The sequence below is a fragment of the Histomonas meleagridis genome (genome assembly GCF_020186115.1).
Source record: "Histomonas meleagridis strain 2922-C6/04-10x chromosome Unknown contig_59, whole genome shotgun sequence".
NCBI classification, from domain to species: Eukaryota; Parabasalia; order Tritrichomonadida; family Dientamoebidae; genus Histomonas; species Histomonas meleagridis.
In genome coordinates this window covers 87,253-108,280 of record NW_027150901.1, presented here as the reverse complement: position 1 = coordinate 108,280, position 21,028 = coordinate 87,253, and the positions used below count along the sequence as shown (strand labels likewise).

The 21,028-nt window shown below is 31.5% G+C and overlaps 9 protein-coding genes across 9 annotated transcripts; 5 read left to right on the top strand and 4 right to left on the bottom strand.

Moving 5' to 3' along the window:
- Positions 1-1,006: 1,006 nt before the first annotated feature.
- GO595_007783 (DNA mismatch repair protein MutS) lies at positions 1,007-1,354 on the top strand (the record flags this gene model as incomplete). The annotated part of the gene is made up of 1 exon (XM_067921284.1): positions 1,007-1,354. The coding sequence occupies one exon, from the start codon at positions 1,007-1,009 to the stop codon at positions 1,352-1,354; it is 348 nt and encodes a 115-aa protein (XP_067772013.1).
- Positions 1,355-2,169: 815 nt separating this feature from the next.
- GO595_007782 (RasGEF domain containing protein) lies at positions 2,170-4,002 on the bottom strand (the record flags this gene model as incomplete). The annotated part of the gene is made up of 1 exon (XM_067921283.1): positions 2,170-4,002. The coding sequence occupies one exon, from the start codon at positions 4,000-4,002 to the stop codon at positions 2,170-2,172; it is 1,833 nt and encodes a 610-aa protein (XP_067772012.1).
- A 1,677-nt stretch (positions 4,003-5,679) lies between these two features.
- GO595_007781 (uncharacterized protein) lies at positions 5,680-6,249 on the top strand (the record flags this gene model as incomplete). The annotated part of the gene is made up of 1 exon (XM_067921282.1): positions 5,680-6,249. The coding sequence occupies one exon, from the start codon at positions 5,680-5,682 to the stop codon at positions 6,247-6,249; it is 570 nt and encodes a 189-aa protein (XP_067772011.1).
- Positions 6,250-8,876: 2,627 nt separating this feature from the next.
- GO595_007780 (uncharacterized protein) lies at positions 8,877-9,872 on the bottom strand (the record flags this gene model as incomplete). The annotated part of the gene is made up of 1 exon (XM_067921281.1): positions 8,877-9,872. One exon carries the CDS (start codon positions 9,870-9,872, stop codon positions 8,877-8,879), a length of 996 nt encoding a protein of 331 aa, XP_067772010.1.
- Positions 9,873-11,539: 1,667 nt separating this feature from the next.
- On the top strand, positions 11,540-12,445 carry GO595_007779 (IS3 family transposase; the record flags this gene model as incomplete). The annotated part of the gene is made up of 1 exon (XM_067921279.1): positions 11,540-12,445. The coding sequence occupies one exon, from the start codon at positions 11,540-11,542 to the stop codon at positions 12,443-12,445; it is 906 nt and encodes a 301-aa protein (XP_067772009.1).
- Positions 12,446-15,046: 2,601 nt separating this feature from the next.
- Positions 15,047-16,297, bottom strand: GO595_007778 (uncharacterized protein; the record flags this gene model as incomplete). Its single annotated transcript, XM_067921278.1, has 1 exon — positions 15,047-16,297. One exon carries the CDS (start codon positions 16,295-16,297, stop codon positions 15,047-15,049), a length of 1,251 nt encoding a protein of 416 aa, XP_067772008.1.
- A 570-nt stretch (positions 16,298-16,867) lies between these two features.
- Positions 16,868-17,560, top strand: GO595_007777 (uncharacterized protein; the record flags this gene model as incomplete). Its single annotated transcript, XM_067921277.1, has 1 exon — positions 16,868-17,560. The coding sequence occupies one exon, from the start codon at positions 16,868-16,870 to the stop codon at positions 17,558-17,560; it is 693 nt and encodes a 230-aa protein (XP_067772007.1).
- A 196-nt stretch (positions 17,561-17,756) lies between these two features.
- GO595_007776 (inositol monophosphatase) lies at positions 17,757-18,617 on the top strand (the record flags this gene model as incomplete). The annotated part of the gene is made up of 1 exon (XM_067921276.1): positions 17,757-18,617. The coding sequence occupies one exon, from the start codon at positions 17,757-17,759 to the stop codon at positions 18,615-18,617; it is 861 nt and encodes a 286-aa protein (XP_067772006.1).
- Positions 18,618-19,080: 463 nt separating this feature from the next.
- GO595_007775 (maltose O-acetyltransferase) lies at positions 19,081-19,728 on the bottom strand (the record flags this gene model as incomplete). The annotated part of the gene is made up of 1 exon (XM_067921275.1): positions 19,081-19,728. One exon carries the CDS (start codon positions 19,726-19,728, stop codon positions 19,081-19,083), a length of 648 nt encoding a protein of 215 aa, XP_067772005.1.
- Positions 19,729-21,028: the final 1,300 nt, after the last annotated feature.

The window sequence follows — 21,028 nt, the reverse complement described above, 5'->3', positions numbered from 1 at the left end:
GATAAGATTCCACAACATATTTATCGGATTAAACCTAATTTTGATGAAACGTTAGGTAACACGTCACAATTAATGGAAGATAAACAAAATGAAATGGAAGAACTTCGACGAAATGTATCCGATGAAATTAATATTGAAGAAGATAAAGTTAAACTTGAACGAAGTAATAATATGAAAACATTTTATTTTCGAATTTCACGTAATTTAGAACGAAACATTCGTAATCATGAAGATTTTGAGATTTTAGAAACGCGGAAAGATGGTGTTCGTTTTACGTCATATCAACTTAAGCGAATTATTGAAGAATATTTTGAATATGAGAATGAATATGATAACAAACAAAAAGAAATTATTGAAGAATTAATTTGCACATTAAAAGAATTTTCCCCGATATTTCAAATATTAAATGATATCTTTTCGACGATTGATGTTTTTATATCATTATCGAAAGTATCTATTTCTAATAATTATGTTTGTCCTGAATTTGATAAAACGTCTAATCTTATTTCATTAGAAGAAGCGCGTCATCCTCTTATTGAGAAACATTGTTTTAATTTTATTCCTAATACTATTCGAATGGAACGAGGAAATTCATCATTTTTAATTATTAGTGGACCAAACTCAGCAGGGAAATCTACGTTAATGAAAACAGTTGGAATTTGTATATTTTTATCACATATTGGATCATTTGTTCCATGTCACAAAGCCATCATCCCTATTATTACATCTATTCATGCGCGTGTTGGAGCATGGGATTCGGTTCATATGTCTACATTTGCAGTTGAGATGACAGAAATGTCATCTATTTTACAGAATGCTAAGCCTACGTCATTAATTCTTGTTGATGAACTTAGGGCGTAGCACGAGCAGCAGCGATGGTTTTGGCCTTGCGTGGTCTATTTCTAAACGAATAGCGCGAGACATCGGATCATTTACATTATTTGCGACACATTTTCATGAATTATGTAATTTATCGAATGAACTTCCGAATGTATTTAATTGTCATATGGATGCGACTAATAACAATGGTATTGTAATGTTATACCAATTACGCCCAGGCCCATTCTCTAAGTCATTTGGTATCGAAGCAGCAGAACATGCAGGATTTCCAGCTTCAGTTATCAAACGAGCGAAAGAAAAAGCGATTGAATTAGAAATCGCAGATAATGAAACAGGAGAAGTCCCAACGAAAATTGTTATTGATCAAAATGAACCTTATGTGAAATTCCTTACGAAAGTTATCGAAATGGATTATGAACATATGGCGATGAATGACGTTATCAATACGATTGAAAAAGCACTTGAAATCTTTGAAGAAGATAAAGAAAACTCACTTGTCGGTGTTAATAAATAAAGAAAATATGTTTTAAGTAATGATTTTAAATAGCAAAATGAATAAATTTTCCTATGATATTATAATGATAAAATAAGTTTTTTATAAATTAATTAAAGTTGATTGGGCGCAATAGTGGAGAAGACTCTCGATACAAATTTGTGCAATTAATGCTTAAATTACCATGATTTTCATATTTTTTGAGCTATACTAAACAAAGGTACCATACGTGAATTAACAATGATAGAATTGGCAATAATTTTCAATATAAATGAGTTTTTCCATTTTAATCAATTTGTGCATGTACATTCATCATATGTATTTGATGATGTAACTGATATTTTTTTCACATTATCTGATTTTTGTTCAATTACTAATTTTTTGTTTTTAGAATTGTTTGTGTTTTTTCACTCATAACTTCATGAAGTTTAAATTTTCTCAATAGCAAGTGTTGTAATATTCATTTTTTCTGAACTAATTTTTAACAACATCATTGAAAATGAACACATTTGTCAAATAAATTTTTTGATTTGAATCCATCTTTAAGAAATATTTTCTTTTTTTTATTATTTTCTAGAAGAATCTTCTGCCAGAGAGTGGCCGTCAGGAAATAAATGCCATCTAATTTTGACCTTCGGCAAATATTTCCGGAAGAAGACAAGACCAAACAAACACAAAATAAAACAATGCTCAACGTAACTTCATTTAAACTCATTAAGCTCCTCGAGCGTTTATTCATTTTGATGAATTTTTACATCTTTTCACAATAAATATGAAAAAAAATATAATTTAAAATATCCAAATTTACCAAAACTACACCGACCGCATATTAATCCTTAATTTGGCGGCTCAACTTCTCTTGATAATGCATCCAGCTCATCGCTATCAATTTTGACAAGTCCTTCAATCAAGTCCTGAGCCTGATCTATTGGCAAGAAGCAGTATCTCTCCTTCTGGAACTTCTCAATACTCTGGATGTAGGTGAAAATTTCAAGTGCTCTTCGAACATTAATCTGCTGATTATTTGACATCGCCGAAACACCTGCTGTATATGTCGCAAGTTGTGACAAGATACATGTTAGTGCAGGCAAAACAGGCGATTTTGGATTCTTTGCGAGTGCATTGTTCGATATATCGATAGGTACCTTAAAGTTATCACTAAAGTTCAACAACTTTTTAACAGCATCATTGAGCCATTGAACTTTCTTCTTGTCAACAACCGCCATTGTTTTCTTCAGACGGAATAATGGCGGATTGTTAAATGCTGAAAGAACCCACATACAACAAAGATAGTTATGCATCTTATAAAGCTTCTTAGCTACCTTAATAAAGTATGATATAATTCCAACTCGATCAAAACCTTGTGGAGGTTTCAAGACGTTGATGGTAAACCAACTAACCGCTACATCGTACTTTTTGGTAATCTTCACAATATTGGGTGATCGGTGCTGTCGGCGTGGGTCATCCCAAGAACCGTCGAGGAACTCACTCCTTTTGATGCTGTAGAATGGGCGCGACGTCCACATTGTGAGCTGCCGAGCAAGTTCGACGGGTGGTAATGATGTGAGCGTGAATTCTTCAGTCCAAAGGGTGTGACGAACTCCAAGTTCAACTTTCGGAGCACGTGATTCATCAATATAATCATCTGGGCTTCGAGGTTGATCTAAGTCGCGTAATCGTTCGCATAGGTTGGGGAACCGTGGTCGAATTTCTTTGTCAACAAATGTGCGAATTGCTGATAATACGGAATCTTCCATTTCACGACCACTTTCGCGTAACCAACGATGTAAGAAATCAAACGTAAGTTCGACTGAACGTCTTTGATCATCCCAATTTGGTTCTGCAAATGCGATTTTGAATCTTTCACAAAGCTTAGAAAAGAGAATTCCTGCTTTGGTGAATGATGAATATGTGAGACATACTGCTGAAATAAGGTCTGGCGTTTTGTATTGACTGTTTGTTGTACATATCCAAATTAATTGATTGAGAGTTGCCGACTTTAGAACTCCATCAACAACAGTAATGAACTGTGGGTCGTTTGGTGTTTCTGATTTCAAATCCTTTCCGTTATCTTGAATTACTGGCGCACCACCAATAACACGAGAAATCTCTTCAAGAAGCTGCTTACGATCAGGATCATTTGGAGCTGTTCCGTCCATTGTTAATTCCCAGAATCGTTCTGCATGTTGTATTCCACGTTGTATAAGAAGGACAATTTGAGAGTGATCAAGAGATGTGGGTATATTTAAAGGACAATCCCATTCTGAATGAAGAGAGGATTGTGATTCAACAAGTCCGAGTGTACGTAAATGTTGAGATATTAACGAAAGAACAACATTATGATTAACAAGACGATCATCTGGAAGATACAGACGTCCGAATTCAACGGCACGTTCTAACGGTAAAACTCTTTCTCTAAATTGTTTGATTTCTGGATTTAATTGGAGAAGTTGTGCCATCCATTGAGAGCGATCAACGTCAACTTTGCTGAAATAATTTTCGCGAACCATGTCATACTCAGGGGAAATAGGAAGACATGGACGTTGGATTTGTGGTTGAGTTGGCTTTTCTTGAGTATCCAAAAAGGCTTTGGCATGGGGTGTTAAGGATTTTGATTGTAGTGTTGTTGTATCAAGAGAGTTTGAAGTTGTGTGAGTTGGAGCTGACATCGGACGTCAATTCTTAAATAAACGGTCGTAGACAAAGTTTTGTGAGTAATAATGCGGTTAAAAAGTTTCCAATAAATGCACAAAGAATGAAAAAAAAAATTCACTGCAAAAATTCATGAAAAAACAACGTATATTTTTAGATATGATCATTCTTAAAATTTCTTATTTGGAATCGCTGCGAATAATAAGAAGCAGGGGGTGGGCAATATAACAAAATTAAAAATGATAATATCTTTGGATTATGCCAATATATTTTAATAATACATAAAATTTAAAATGAAATACTTGCATATATTAATGTAAATAGATTTAAAAAGTATTTATCGAAGAATTTATGAAATAATGAAAAATCGATAAAGAGTTTAACAAAAATAACTAGGCATTTTAAAGTAATAGCAAGATAGATTAAAATCATGCAACGCAATTCATAATAATTTTTACATTGCATAAAAAAAATCAAAAAATTAGAAAAAATCACACCTTAATTTGTCACTTCACCTTATTTTGAAACAAAAATTTCTCATTCTTAACAATTTAAATTATGCTAAAACATATGTATTTATGAAAAAAATATCACTTATATTAATATATAAAAAATAAAATCACATCGCCATTCGATATATAAAGATTCGTTTGAATTAACATTGAAATGTTTGATTTTTTCACATATTTTCACTTTTTCTCCAAATATTGAATAAAAACCAAGAAAAAATTTTTGATATTTACATTGGAGACCTTGAAGGGTTTTATTGTTCGAAAGGATTTTCGAAAATTTTAGAAAAAAGAGAAAAATTGATCGAGATCTCAAAATTCAGTAGTCGAAATTGCCTAAAAATTTATAATTAAACTCAACACCCAAAGTTGCCCATACGTTTTGATTTTCAATGAAAAGCTATTGAGGAATTTAGAGTTGATATTAAAAAATGTTTTAAAATCTTGATGGTTTCGTCCAATTAACTACCAAATATTCATTACATCCATTGAGTAAAAAGATAAATCTTGTCATGCAGTATCTTACAAAAAATCCTTTACTTAGTGATTACCATGAAAGAAGAAAGAAAGTCAAATAAACCGATTTAAAGCTATTCAAACTTCAAATAAACTATTTAAAATTTTTTTTTCCATATTCAACTTTCTGGTGTATAACGACTGTGAGAACGTTGCATAATATGTGAACGAATTTTGCCATTGCGAAGTTACAAAATGGAAATATATTAAAACAGATCCAAATTTTTCGAATATAACAAATATTATCAAACACAGGAAGAAAGCAGCTACATAATATGCAATGCAATTTATAAGATTGAAAGATACTTTTACTACTATTTTTTCAGAACCCCATGATGTATATTAGAGTATGAAGATAGAGACATTTCTTTAATATTCGCAAAGTTTGAATACAATTACCCCACACTGAGACATTAGAAATACTCTTTTTATATTGATCATTTCTATTTGGAGAAATAATATATAAAACATTTGACTTTAATATAGTATGCTATTGTATTAATAAAAATATTTTGTTAAATATCTTGAATAGTTCAAAATCATTGCAATATTTTTTTTCATTGCAAGCATTTAAACCCATTCAATTGTAATAAAGTATAGAAAAACAAATATAAAATCGACTCAATTTTTTCAATAAAAACCTTCCACAAATAACGTTTATACGCCAATATGGGCTGTGCACACTCACAAGAAACACCGGTACAAGCCGCAAAGCCCCATCGTACAATTAAACCTAAGGCACCCATATTGCTATTCTATTTACCAGGTTCCGTCAAAGAAGCCATGATTCGTTGCATTGCAAATGAATTAAATCCAAAAGATGAAGAAACAGATGAAGGAGCAATCAACGTACGCTTTGTTGATGCTGCGAATCAACGAAGCTCTCGTCGCTATTGGACTAAAGAAATCACAAGCAAAAAAGATACTGCCACATTTATTTATCTAGCCGATGCAAGAAGTCACAGTACTCTTTTGCTTACTGTGAAGACCCTTTATTGGTTTTTAAGGAATGCAGCTCGCAAGTCCAAATTTCAGATAGTTGTTCTATACACAAAAATTGAACAGATTGAAGAATTTAAGAGTTACATGTCATTTCCGATCGACATCATCCCACTTTGCGAAACAGATCCACAAACAATTGAGAATTTCACCAAAGTTCTTCTTGAAATCGAAAAGAATTTCTTTGACTCAAAGTGGGCAACGAAAACTATATCGAAAACAAAGTTGCACACCACTTAGGAGGCAAAGGATGTTTCGTTTGCAATTGAAATTTATTATTGTTTTTTTTGTGTACTATTTTTGTGGACATGTTCCAATAAAAAAGAATTTGTTTTTTTTTGCTTTTTTATCTTAAATGCGCTGTAATAAAGTAAGTAAAACTTAAACTTTGAAAATAGTGAAATTAGATAACAAATAAATTCATTTTGTTCCTGATAATCATATGAATGATACTTATGACTACCGAAATGTGTAATTAGGTATTTAAATGCAACATCTCAATATTGATTTTTTTTTCATTCCTAGATGAAATATCGTTTAATTCAAGCTTAAAACATGCAAAAATTTTGAAAGCTTTAGGAAGATATTTAGAGGCTTGAAGACTTTGATCTTTGATTTACCTTTTTTAATTCATAATAAAAATCATAATATCTTGATCAATTTGAATAAAAAATGAATTTTTTTATAGTATTTATTTTCGAATCGAATAACTAGTTAGAATATATGCAAAATAATGATGTTGATGAATAATAATGAAATTGAAATTGATCTTTAAATTTAATTAGAATGAATTTTATTTATGGAAATCATTGTATTATACACTTCTTCATGAAGTTTTTGATTCCATGTTAAAACCATTATATATTTTGGATAGACAATAAATTCACGTCAATTTTTGAATATTCAACATGTACAGTTAGGGATTTAAACGTGTCCCATGAATTAAAGTTGTCCCATACGTTTACACTTAGATGTCAGAAATTTTAGAAACAAAGATAAATATCTCATTTATTTATTGGTTTTAATTATTTATATTTATAAAAATAATTTAAATTATTCTTTGAAGTATAAATATTCATTTGAACTATGATATCTCATATAGAAAAGTAAAAAAGTGCAATTTAATTTTTATTGCAAAAGTTGATTTATTTCATCTTCATCTTCATATTTTGGAGTTTCGTTGCTAATTAAAGTACAACCAGGTGGAAGGTATTCAGAATTCACGATGCCGAATTTTTGTTGTTTTTTCTTTTTGACTTCATCGATTTTTATATTAAAATTCCAAAGTTCATTAAATCCCGGATTTGAAACCAGCTCTTTGGCAACAAATTCGACAACTCTCTTACCAGCAACAGTTTTAGTACTTATTTCTGTCCTTCTGAAAGCCCCACGAATGTTAAATGATGTTGTGGTCTGCTCGTATGCCTTTAATATGACAATAATTGCATTTTCTACCATTTTTTGGCTTTCTCCATCTTCAACAGTATTTTTGATTTTTTTAAAAACGCCAAATAAAGACAAATCAAGGGCTTGGAAAATGTTTGTGGTATGGGAAGTAAAACATAAAACAATTAATTTATTTTCTCTCAAAACTTCTAGAATGTCAACGTTACAATGCGCACCAAATGAATCCATATAATAAAATTGCTTTATACTTCTCAACTTCATATATTTCTCTTACACTTTTGACATATGGAATCAATACATCATTAATATATTTATTAAATAACACAGAATTAACGTAAGGTGGATTTCGAATACGAATCATTACATATTCATCTTGTCGTAAATAGTTTTTTCATAAATAATCACTATATAAGTGTTTGGTTATTAACATTAGAGTAAGAGCATCACCTGCTGCTTAAACACATGTAAGGAGTGTCATATGCGTTACTTTTCTTGTTGAAGAATGATGAACATTGTTTGAGTTAATTTTAGCATCAACAAAAACTTTCTTCGGTTTTCGATCTTCCCAAGATGAAGTTCCTACTTCATCTGAATTAAAAACTAATTCTGTTAACCTTCCATTCACATGTTTATGCATGTTTTGGAAGTAATCTCTTAAATGTCCTCTAGGAACTGTCATTTATGTGTCTTCTTGAGGAAGTGATCTACATTTTTTAATTTTATCTATATTTCTAAGATAAAATTGATTTATCCATCCTTTTGTTAAAGATAAATCAAATTTTTCATTGATAAAAGATAATAACTGCCTTTGGGTCATTGCATGACCTTCATTAGATGATGAATCAATAATTGCTTGAACAATTATTTCTTCTTTATCTTCATCTAATGCTCTATGTCGACCTAAAGGTTTTGAATCTTGTGGGCCGTTTGAGATACTTCTAGATACAGTTTTACGGCACATATTATAGACGAATGCTAGTTGATTAAAAGTGAAAGTAACATCATCTAATTCAGATGCATATTTGTAAAGAAAACAAAGCTGATGATTTTAATATTCTAAGTTCATAAAGTCTTAATTCCTAAATAATGATCGAGTAAATCTTTGAGTTATACCAATACTATCTAATTTTTGTTTAATTTAATCTAGTGGCATTGCTGGTGCTAATGTTGACATTGAGAAAAATGAGGTTTTATTAATAATTATTTATAAACGTATTTTAACGTATGGGACCACTTTGATTCCTGGGACACGTTTAAATCCCTAACTGTAGTTCTATCGGTTGCTTTCATAGGAACGTTTTGCCAAACGAAGAAACTTTTTGTGAGTAAAACGATTCGAATTTTCAGCTTTTTGAATGGGTTATTTTTCGGGCTTCTGAATATTGAATTGCGTAAACAATTTTGACTCATTGAAAATTTTCACAGACAAAATCTAGAAATAGAGGTTTATTTTTATCCGATCACTCGAAGGAAAAATGGAAATCATTACTAAAGAAGCTCACTGGGTCAAAAATATCGTTCTCATAAGCGGGTTCTAATCTAAGTTGATGATCATCAAAATCATGAAATCCGCTTTGAAGATGGAGTGATGTGAAATCTGTGTCTGACTGTAGCGTATCGATCGAATACTCGTTCGGCGCGCTTTGAGGGGAGTTTTGTTGTGGGAGTTGTATGAGAAATGTGAAATTGTCTTTCTCTATCTGTGGGTTTTGGACAGCATTAACACTGCTTGGTACGAAAGGCTGTGGGTTTTGTTGCTGTCTGTTTGCATTTGCAATAAGTATATAGCGAGCTCGTGAAAGATGTGAAAATAAATCTTGTCGACGTGAAAGCTCACGAGAAACGCAGCGGCGAGTAATCCGCTTCGTCTCGCAGACTGTGGATAAGCATAAATACCAGTGAAGTTCTTCAACTGAGGCACCATTTGGAAAAGATTCAAATGCAAATACAAGAGCAAGGCTAATGCTGTCGAAATTCTTACGTGGCGGGCGTGGCTGCCCTGTAAACCAATAAGTCCCATCCTCAGCACATGTGTAATCTGCTGTATGTTCTGTCAAAAATCTCTCGAATAATTGTAAGTTTGCCCCTGAAAGCTCAGTCGTTTCCACAAATTGAGCAAGAGTCATGGGCCCATTTGTTGTTAGCATCTGCTCCAGTGATGATGATATTGAATTATTACTGACAAATAATGGATTATTTGGCCGAATTGCCCATAAACATGCACGTGGAGCACCTGCTCTAACAAACAAATCTGAAGATGAGAGTGTACTGGAAACACGACGGCGAGCAATTGAGGAACAAGGGACAAGTTGCTTTTTGAGAATAATGAATAAGTTTGAATTATTTAAAACTTCGCAAATTCTGTCCAAACTGAGGAGGGAGGTTTGCTCGTGTCGGAATACGTAAATGATTGCATCGCTTATTGTTTCAAATGTCTCGTTTTGTGGTGCAATCATCGTATGATGTGAGAGTAAAACTTTGAAAAATATGTATTCAAAGTGGCGGTATAAAGCTATCAAAAGTTATCTTCTGAAAAAAAGCTTACCTGTTTTTGATTGATTTTTTCAGGGCGATGTAAAACATCATAAGAAACTTTTACCTGCTTACACAAATGTAGAAAAAAAATAATTTACTATTAAACGCACATATTGAGAAAATCGTTATGCAAAGTGTTCCTTTATGCTCATATAGTATAAATTTATATGTATCTTTCCCTTAGCCCCACCAAAAAAATAAACGTTATAGGGGCACCCCATATAACATCACTTTTACGGTTATTATGGCGGGGTTTTGACATTTTCTGGAATTATTCACTCATCATTAAAAGATATGATCTCTATTGATATATCTACAAACAGAAGAATTTCGGAAATGTTTTCTAATCTTATGCGATTAATAAATAAATGAATAAAAGAAACTTTCAAAATTATATGATAATTTTATGAATAACATAACGCAATTTTGCGTTAGCTTTGAAGTGATCGGTTCTAACTGTGAAAAGTCATTTTAATTTACTAAGTTAGTTGTCGTGAGTGTACGCAATGTGTCAGATTATCATCCCAAATTTCATGTGTTAACGGTCGCCCTTAATTCCAAAATGGAAAATATATTTTTAAAAAATCTTTGAGTCCCATCCTCGTAGCAAAACAGCATTAGAATAAACCCCTTTCGCTTTATGACGTATGTTTCTTTAAAAGTAAAATATTACAATGTATTTTGTGAATTTGATGATTTTCATAAGTTTGTGTGCTGATGTTATGATATTTTCCTTTTTATTGTCTTCTTTATACACTTGTAATTCGGGTTGGTTTTGTTCATCTGTAAAACACATTTCATTACTTATCGAAAGCCAAGTAGCAAGATTCTGAATTAGAATTTTCTTTTGCACCTTTTTCACGAAGTAAATTTTATATTATGTTATAACCTTTTTGTTGTGCGATTTGAATTGCTGTATCATAATATTAAAACATATTTCAAATTATTAAAACATATTCCAAATTATTCATGTGAATATATATTGTATTAACATCAATTCCTTTGTCTAAAAGTAATTTTACTATTTCTATATTATTATTTTTAACTGCTATATAAGATGCTGTTTCAAATTATTAAAACATATTCCAAATTATTCAAACATATTTCAAATTATTAAAACATATCCAAAATTATTAAAACATATTCCAAATTTTTTTGTGAAAAGGGGTCACAAATTCATAAAATGAACTACGCCCCGGTAAAAATACGTTATTTACGATAGCGGACGATAGACATTTTATGGTAAAAATGATCGCTCGAAACAATATCAAAAATTTATAATTTAAAATTATACGGACACTTTTTGAGCGAAGCTCAAAAAGTGTAGGTATAATTGAATTCTCAGAAAACTTTTTGATAATAATTTTGTGTAACAACTTTTTCAATAGACCAGTGGTCCATGAGCTGTTGCAAGAGAAAATCCGTACGACTTCACCTTTCCCCACTTTTTGATAGACCACATAGAAATGTTATATGAGTTCATACAAAAAGCTGTATTGAATGGTTTATAATTCCCGCTTTTTCATAATCACAATTAATATATTATATGAGATTTATCAATATCACTTTTTCATAAGATATTTATTTAATGTTCAGGAAACTTATTGATCCATGCGATGGAATTGATTTAGATGCATTCCGCAGGTCAATTGAAGAGAATGGAGTTGAGGCAACCATGAAGATATTCTTTGTTGGGAGAGAGAGACTCAGAGCCATATGCCAACAAGCCAATATCCCAATTCCAGGAAGAGGAAGACCTGCGAACAATGCAAGTCAAGAAACGATCAGCTACATCCAAGGATACAAGAGCGACTACCATGGTGCCGGATATCAGCGAGTTGCTGGAGTTGCCAAACGGAAGGGATTTTCAGCCACTGAATGGAATGTTCGAAAGTTTTTCGGAGAGCAGAACCTATTTAACTACCACAAGCCACCGAAGAAACCTAATGAGCACAATAGCCTCTTTGTTGTTCGTTATGCTGGGCAACTATGGCATGCTGATATCCACTATGTTAGAATTGATGATAATCAATTCTATCTCCTTGGCTTCATCGATGATCGTACACGCTTTCTACTGCACTATGAAGTTCTCGCAAGCAAGGATTCGAAACTCTGTAGCGAGGCACTCGAGAGAGCTTTGAACAAGGTGCAGTTTCGACCAAAGATGCTCGCCATTGACAATGGTGGAGAGTTTGTTGGAAATCCTTTCCAAATTGTTCTAAGTGCAAATGGGATAGAAGAATTCCGTACTCACCCTTATACTCCCCAGCAGAATGGGAAGATAGAAAGATTTTGGTCTACGATCGAGAGAGCTAGAGGTCCATTATTTAAGTGGAGTCTCGAGAAGATCCAAGAAACGATCAATGAGTACAATACCTATTGGAATCATCGAAGCCTGAAGAAGCTAACTGGTCAAAACATGACTCCCCTTGAAGCATGGAACACCATGGTGAAGTACACAGGTCAAGATGATGCCATAATTGAGTCGGTTTAATAAATCGCATCTCAATCCACCCTATTTTTAATGAGAACGTTTATTTTGGCCTGGTACTGATATGACTTGGAATTGCTTAATTTCCAGGTTCCCGATAGGCTGGTCAAATTTGAATTCCAATGTGCATCTATATGTAATAATATTCTCTTGCATATAGACGACGGACCGATACAACTTTTTGATAGTACTCTCAAAAAGTTGTATCGGTGTTTTATTATAAACCATTCAATACAGCTTTTTGTATGAACTCATATAACATTTCTATGTGGTCTATCAAAAAGTGGGGAAAGGTGAAGTCGTACGGATTTTCTCTTACCACACAGTGGTCCATGAGCTACCACATGGATCTTAATAGTTTAGTTCAAGCTAATGTATCTGTTGAACAACAAAGGATTGCTGAAAACACACAAAGAACATATAATTCTTTGTTGCGTTCATATGAAAATACAATGAATCAAATTCCTAATGCACCCGAATCATATCCCATTACTGAGAATAAATTACGTGCTTTTTTGGAATTCTATAGAAGTCAACACCCTCAAACAACCTATTCCTACCTTAAATCATTCGTCTCAGCTGTTGTATCTTATTTAAGATAAAATAACTTAGATGATTTTACGAAAACATATAATTTTATGTCGTACATGCTTGGCTTGAAAAGAATAATAAAGGGGGATACATCTCCAAATGCGAAAAAGTATGTCACAATACAACTTATGATAAGACTTGCAAAAAGTACTAATCAAAATGTAAAAAATGAAATAGAACTTATGACAATAGAAGATTTGTGCATTTATGGTTTTTTACGAATTTCTGAGGCGTGCAGATTAATGTGGAAAGAAATAACATATGATCAGGACGGACGTTTGGTATTACTCATTCCTTATTCTAGAACAGATCAAACAGGGAGGAGAGTAAATGTGTACATTTGGCGTTCAAACACAATATATTCCCCTTTTCTATGGTTACCAAAATGGAAAGAATTAAGTTATATAAATGAAGAATCGAATGTCTTTACATTATGTGATAGAACAGTTAGGAGAAAGTTTAAATTGCAACTTAAAAAAATTGGAGTGAATCCAGAGAGTTATTCAACACATTCTTTTCGTAAAGGGGCCGCTCATGAAGCATCATTGGCTGGAATTGCTGATTGCAAAATTAAAGCCCAAGGAAGATGGATTTCTTCATGCTATCAGCGTTATACTTCTATCCAAATGGTTGAGGCTGGAGATGCAATTACAGTAAAAATTTAATTAAAACTCAATTTAAATTTGTCCATATAATTTTTTATATGAGATTGAAAAAGTTGTTACACAAAATTATTATTAAAAAGTTTTCTGAGAATTAAATTTTGTGACCATTTACATATATGTAAAGTATTCATATATTTTACATAAACATTCACTTTTGACGATAGATATACGATATGACAGAAATGTCACCGTTAACTTATGAAATTAGTATTAAATCTGACACTTTGGACTTAAGGCTTATGAGTGGCTGGGGGGTGATATTATGCAATTACATAAAAAATTCCTTGAAAATTTAAATTTTGCTGAAGTTCTGATTCTGATATATTAATGTCCATATCTAACAGGTTAGCAGTGATATTATGCAGTTAAATAAAAAAAACAACTTATCTCATGAGAAAAATCTTATTCGACGAGTAAATTTAAGTTTTACCGATTTTTTTTACTCAATTAAGCAAATGTTTAAATATGATTAATGAATTTTTCTTCTTTAAAATCATCAGCATATGGGTCTTCATCAATATTATTCATTGATGTTCCCAATGCAAATGTATTTTCTTTTTCATTTTGATTTTCTTCGAAACTTTTTGCTTCTTGTTCATTACTTATTTGCTTTTTATTGTGAATTCGCACCAAAACTATGATAAGTATTGCAATTATTACAATTACGACAAATACAACACAAACACTTATAATTATTATTGTATTTTTATTATCATCTTTAATATTTTCATTTTGATATATAATTGTAAAGAAATTACTATAATATATGTAATAAGTCGAATATACAATAACAGTATATTTGTAATAAATAAATTCACTCAAAACATATGTTAATACAGAATTAAAAATAGAAACAGAAAATGAATTCGAATACGTCGAATTATAAATACTTATTGTTTGCGTAATAGATAATGATTGTGTTAATGTGATTGTATTCGTTAATGTTATACTATTCGAATATGAAAAAGTAAATGAATTCGAAACAACAAATGAAATTTCACATGACTTCGTTAGTGGATTAGATTTAGTATATGCATTTGACTTAGTTAATGTATTAGACTTGGTAAATGTGTTTGAGTATGTGTTCGATTGTGTGAACGATTGCGTTGGTGGGAGACATTCATCAATGACTGTTCCTTTACTTGCATTTATACCGCACAATGTTTGGCCGCTATATGAATCGATTGTCATGACACTTCTGATTAAATATTTTGTTCATTAAAATTTATTTTCTTCGAAACTAAGTTAGATGAAAACAATAAAGTTGTGAATTTTTGAATAAGGCGATAAGGAGTTTACAATATAATTGAAAAAGTGCGATTTAATAACATTATGATTGTTGTTTGTTCTATTTCGTGTCTCTTTTCACAAGCGAATCCAAGAAAATGTCAATCATTCCCTTATGAAATCTGTTAACATTTTTCATGAAAGCGTTTGAAACTGACGAATTCAGGAACTCAATTATTATTTCCTCCGTTTTCGTCTTTAATTTTCCATTTTTTCTAACAATGAAAACTCGAACCCTTTTGTTTGGCTTATTGTTCTTATATGAAACATAGATACTCGAGAGATTGAATTGGTTTTCGCCATAAGTTATTGATGCTGGTGTTAATGTAACTTTTTTACCTTCTGAAGAAGTTTCATATTCTTCTCTTTCGGCCCCTTGAAGATCATTTAAACAAAACTTTGGAAATGATTTCTTCATTTTGTTACATAAATAGATTTGAATTTCATATAATTGTTGTATCGCTTGATATTCTTTTGTAACTGAAGTGACCTTGTCGTTGTTAGAGGCTCGTTCTAAATGATATTTTAGATCATGGCGCTGTCGTTGAAGTGGTTGCAAAAGAGATTGGATGACTGATTCTGTTGGCATTTCACGAATTGATTGAATTAACTCGTCGTTGATGACAAAAACAGTTGGGTTTATCTGAGGCTGAAGTAAAGATATGATTTGAAGTGAGAGTGAAATGGATTCAATTGAAGATATTTTTTGATTTAAAACAATTACAATCTCTTCGAAGAAGCTAGCTGGTGGCACAGGTGCTGATTTGTTAGAGAACTTTATTATTTCACCATCTGAGCTAATTAAACCGAGTTTAATTGCAAGATCATACAAAATTAAATGGTTTTGCAAGCTATATAAAAGTAACGCAAGTGTTAGTGGTTGAGTAATTGGGAAAGAATGGATTCGTTTGGAAACAGCTTTGATTACAATGGATCTTGCTTTGCCATTAGCCAAAAAAGAAACAGCTCGAGCGAAGACCGTTAATTCGGCTATTTGCAACTTTTTCTTTATTTTACACAGAATGAACTGCCCCAATTCTTCGGGTGCAACATCTAAAAGGTCATTAATGAAGTCAAGAGTATCATCGTTCATGTTTTCGAATAATTTGCCAATGAAAACAAACGATTTGTTTTCTGTTAGTAGAGCTTGAGTAGATGGATTCTTAAATAAACAAAAATTTAATAAAATATAACGTGCTGCAGAAACGGAAACAGAATTCTCATCACTTAAAAACTGTAGCGAATGAGAAAATAAAGGGCATTCCCCATCTTTGTCAAAAAGAAGTTTTGGATCAACAAGATTCATCTTCATTGAAATTCCTTTAAAAACTGTAGAAAGAGCTTGACGCACTTCGGTGGAATTTAAGTCAAATGCATTGGTGCTATTAGAAATCAACTGATTTGTAAAATCATCTAAAAATAAAATGGAAAATTCTTCTTTTGAATTGCTTGTTTGGTTTAAGAAGTCCCAAAAATGCAAAATTTTAAGTTGATATTTGCCATCAATTGACTTTTTGGAAATAGATTCGATTGCTTTAAATAAATTAGAATCAAATAACATTTTTAATTTGTTTAGAAAAGAATCGGAAGAACTGGCTAAAACGCTTGGAATGGCATCAATTGTTTTGATTAGCTCCTCCATTAAATCATTTGAAAGGTCTTGACTCTGAATTTTGTCACATATTTCTTTTAATTCTGCAATTTGATCCATTCCGCAAAAGTGGCAAAAAATACAATATTGTATTGAAACCGTTAAAAGAAACAACACATTGAAATAAACGGTTTTGTAATGTGTACGTTAATTCAGTTACTCATGAGCAAGACAAACAAAAAAACTAGACCTAAATCACTAAAAGAAGCTGAAGAATTGCATGCTCAAGCAATGAAAGAAGGGGATTTCGCAGCCGCTGAGAAGTACAACAAATTAATACAGGATTTTAAGAATTATGAAGAAGAAATCAATCTTGGTCATATTGTAGATGATTATTTAAATGGTAATCAAAACCTAGCCAATAGATATAATAGTCGTGTCCAAAGTAAGCAAAATAAAAATGAGAAAACATTAAATTTCATCAGGCAAAGATATCAAAAAATATTCAACAAATTAAAAAAAAGGCAAGAAATAGAAATAGAAAACTTGGCTAAGCAATGGCAAGATGCTCATTCCTCTATTATTACAGAAACACAGAATAGTTTTGATAATGTAATGAGAACAGCTCAAATTGTTGCATCCCAAGGAAAATACCGTAAAGCAATTACCATTCGTGACAAAGCAATGCAAGAGCAAAGTGAATTTAGTAATACCCTTAAAATCAAATCTGACAATTACTATGAAAACAGAATGAAAAATATGATTTCACGCCACCAAGCTGAGATTGATGAACTGTTACAAAGAATGAACTCTGAGTTAAATGAGGTAGATATTAAAAGAAGAATATCTGAAGAAGAAGCTTTTATTTCATTCAATTCTACTAATGCTTCTCATGTTGTTGGGATCACGCATAAGTTTAAACCTGAACGTAACATGCCAAAATCACTTCAAATGCAAACAGTGCATCCAATAGAACCTTTGTGATCTTTCTAAATTTTGTTTGTTATTAATTAAAACAATGATCTTAAAATATTTTTTATGAAATATTTTTCAATCCAAATTTGGATCAAAATCATAATTATATCTATAAATAGAGCAAGTCTGTTTCAAAATTTTCCACAAAGTAAAAGATAAAGTATATTCGACCGTTTATTTTTCACTGCAAAAAGTGTCTATTTAAATGAGCGTTGACTTTGAACAAATATGCAATAAACTCAAAGAAATTGCTCGTGGTTCAGGTCAAATCCTTATGAAGTATTTTGAATCTGACCAACTCCACGAAAATACAAAAGCCACATCTGCAGATATTGTTACAGATGCAGATCTCGAAAGCGATAAGTTCATTCGTGAACAATTTGCCAAAAATTTCCCAACTTTTGGTGTCATTACAGAAGAAGGTAGTTCTGTTCAACCAGCTCATCCTGGTCCTGATGAAATTTGGTTATGTGCTGATCCATTAGATGGAACCACAAACTTCTCTTGTAACTTACCAATCTTCTCAGTTAGTATTGCAGCCCTTGATTGTAACTTCCAACCTCTTGTAGGAGTTGTCTATGATCCAAATCGTGATGAAATGTTTTCTGCCATCAAAGGCAAAGGCTCTTTCCTTGAATCTCCAAAAGGTAAAAAGCAACTCCATGCCAGGTGTAACACTGAGCTTATCAAATGTCTTCTTGTCACAGGTTTCAATCCAGGTCATGTTCATTCATCAGATAACAACCTCAAAGAAATCGCTCAGATTCTTCCTAAAATCAGATGCTTAAGGCGTCTTGGCAGTGCCTGTCTTGATTTCTGCTACGTTGCCGCTGCCCGATTAGATGGATATTGGGAACTCGGACCTCACATATGGGATGTTGCAGCCGGATGGCTTGTTGCAACGGAGGCCGGATGCCTCGTCACCCACTATGATGGAAAAGGATTCACGCGCGAGTCATTGCAGCAGCCAATTCTTTCACTTGTTTGTGCAACGCCTGCAATCCACAAACAGATACTAGAAAATATCCAAATTGCACGCGCTGCAATAGGAACTAATGATAAGTAAACTTTCCAAAGAATTTTAAAAATATTTTTGTAACTTATGAATTTCGTGTTTAAGAATGTTAATGATTCAGATACTATCGAAATTCAAAATAAAAACAATTATTATCAGCTATTAAAGAAGGGATCTTATTGCATTATAGTAATTTTGTACAAGAAATTATCTTTTTTGAGAAATGAAATAATTTAATTGAATCGAAAAAAAGAACAAAAAACTTATTTAACCAATAAGTCAATTTGAACAAATATATGTATAAGAAGATTTTAACAAAATAAAGTAAATTAATTTGAATCATTTTGATGAATTAATATATTTCATTTTATAAAAAATATGATTTTTAGCCAATATATTTCACTGAAGGAAATAATATGTTTATTAAAGAAGATTTGAGAATATATGAAATATATGATTTATACATAGATATCAAAATTTTACAACACGCCATTTTAATTTTAATATTTTATTTTTATTTGTCTGCCTCTGGAGGCGGTAATCTTTTTATGATTTTAGCAGGAACTCCAGCTACTATGCAGTTTGGCGGAACATCTTTAACAACAACAGCTCCAGCCGCAACGACGCTGTTATCACCAATTGTTACTCCAGGACATATTGTAGCACTTCCTCCAATCCAACAATTCTCACCGATTGTGATAGGCTTAGCATATTCTCTCCCGGAATTTCTTGTTTTGGCATCAGTTGGGTGAGTTGCAGTGTAAACTCCAACATTGGGTGCAAACATTGTATTATTACCAATTGTAATTGGACATACATCAAGAAGGATACAGTTGTAATTAAAGTAAACATTACCTTTGGGCTTGATATTTATACCATAGTCACAATAAAATGGTGGTTCAATATATAAATCTGGATAGTCTTTTCCAAATAATTTTGCCATTGCTTTCTTTCTTCCACCCATATCATTAACACTTGACTTATTGAATTCTTCAATGTTTTGGCGACATTGTTTCCTGAGGAATAAGAGTTCTGGATCAGATGGATTATACATTTCACCAGCAAGCATCTTTTCTTTCTCTGTTTTTAACTGGCTTGCATTTGGAGTCATTGCAAATCCTCTAAAAAGTCCTCCAGAGCAACGTGATGCAATGGATAACATTAAATGTGAAGTCAACTCAACAAGGGCATAACGTACGCCAAGCTCGGGGTGGTCCGACCAAACAAAGAACCACTTGTATCGTACCAGCTTTTTGATACCAATTTCTATTACTAACGGTTAAATTCAAGCTCTTTGATCTGTTGTTTATTTATGACACACATATACAATACATGTATTCAATAATTATTAAACTTTTCATTCAATTTTTTTGGTGAAAATTCGGTTTTTACATCGATGGTCAATTCAATGAAATTGGCTTTGAAATCGTGCTCAGCCAGTATACTGGGGAATATTTCATGACATTCTCTGTGTTTTGAACAAAAGAAAGATATGAACAATGTTCATTGAACTGAACATTAGGAAGAAATTCAAAAACAAAATTATGTTAAATATAATGAAGAAGAAAAATTAAATAAAAAGAATCAGAGATTAAAAATAAAGCTCGCTGATTTAGCTGATTTCTTTCTTTCTAGCTAAAGAAAAAGAAAATTTACTAAATGATACTGATATTTTGAAGAAACAATTAACAGATATTCAAACTAAAATAACATATGAAAACAAGCAAAAAGATTTTATTAAAGAAGAAAACAATGATTTAAAGAACAAGTTTAATCAATGAACTACAAAACGAAATATTTAATAAAGAACAAAAACTGAAAGCATTTATAATGAGCGCGACAAAAATGTTGTGTTAAATTGAAACTAAAGCATATGAATTTATTAAGCAAAAAAGTTCATAACGAAAATGTTTATAAACAATAAATCATTTTTGAACAAATTTTGTTTTTTCGAAAAAATATCGAATCAAAGAAATTTATTACATAAATATGAAAACATATATAAAAAAAATTTCGAATGTTTTAAATATAAAATCATTCGGAGATATAATTTCAGCGATATAATATATGCAAATAGAAAATATGGAATTAAATAATTTTTTCTTATGCAATGAAAATATTATCAAATAATGTGCAAAAAGAAATTACAAATTTAGTAAAGATTTTGGAAGAAGACAGCAAAATGCTCATAAATATACTCAATGATAATGAAAATGATATACAAAGCAGAAGTGGCACATATTATTCCACAACTCTTTAAGTATGTGTGTTTTTTGTTTTAATAAATTGTATTTTACTTTTTATTATGTTTTCATTATAATTATGAATGAAATTATCATAATAATTACTTGATCGTAAATTCAAAAAGATTTACATTATGATGTATCTTGTTTTAATTCAAATAAATTTCAGAATTAAAAAGCATTTTATTTGTTGGTTTTAAGAGAGTGCAATAAAATATA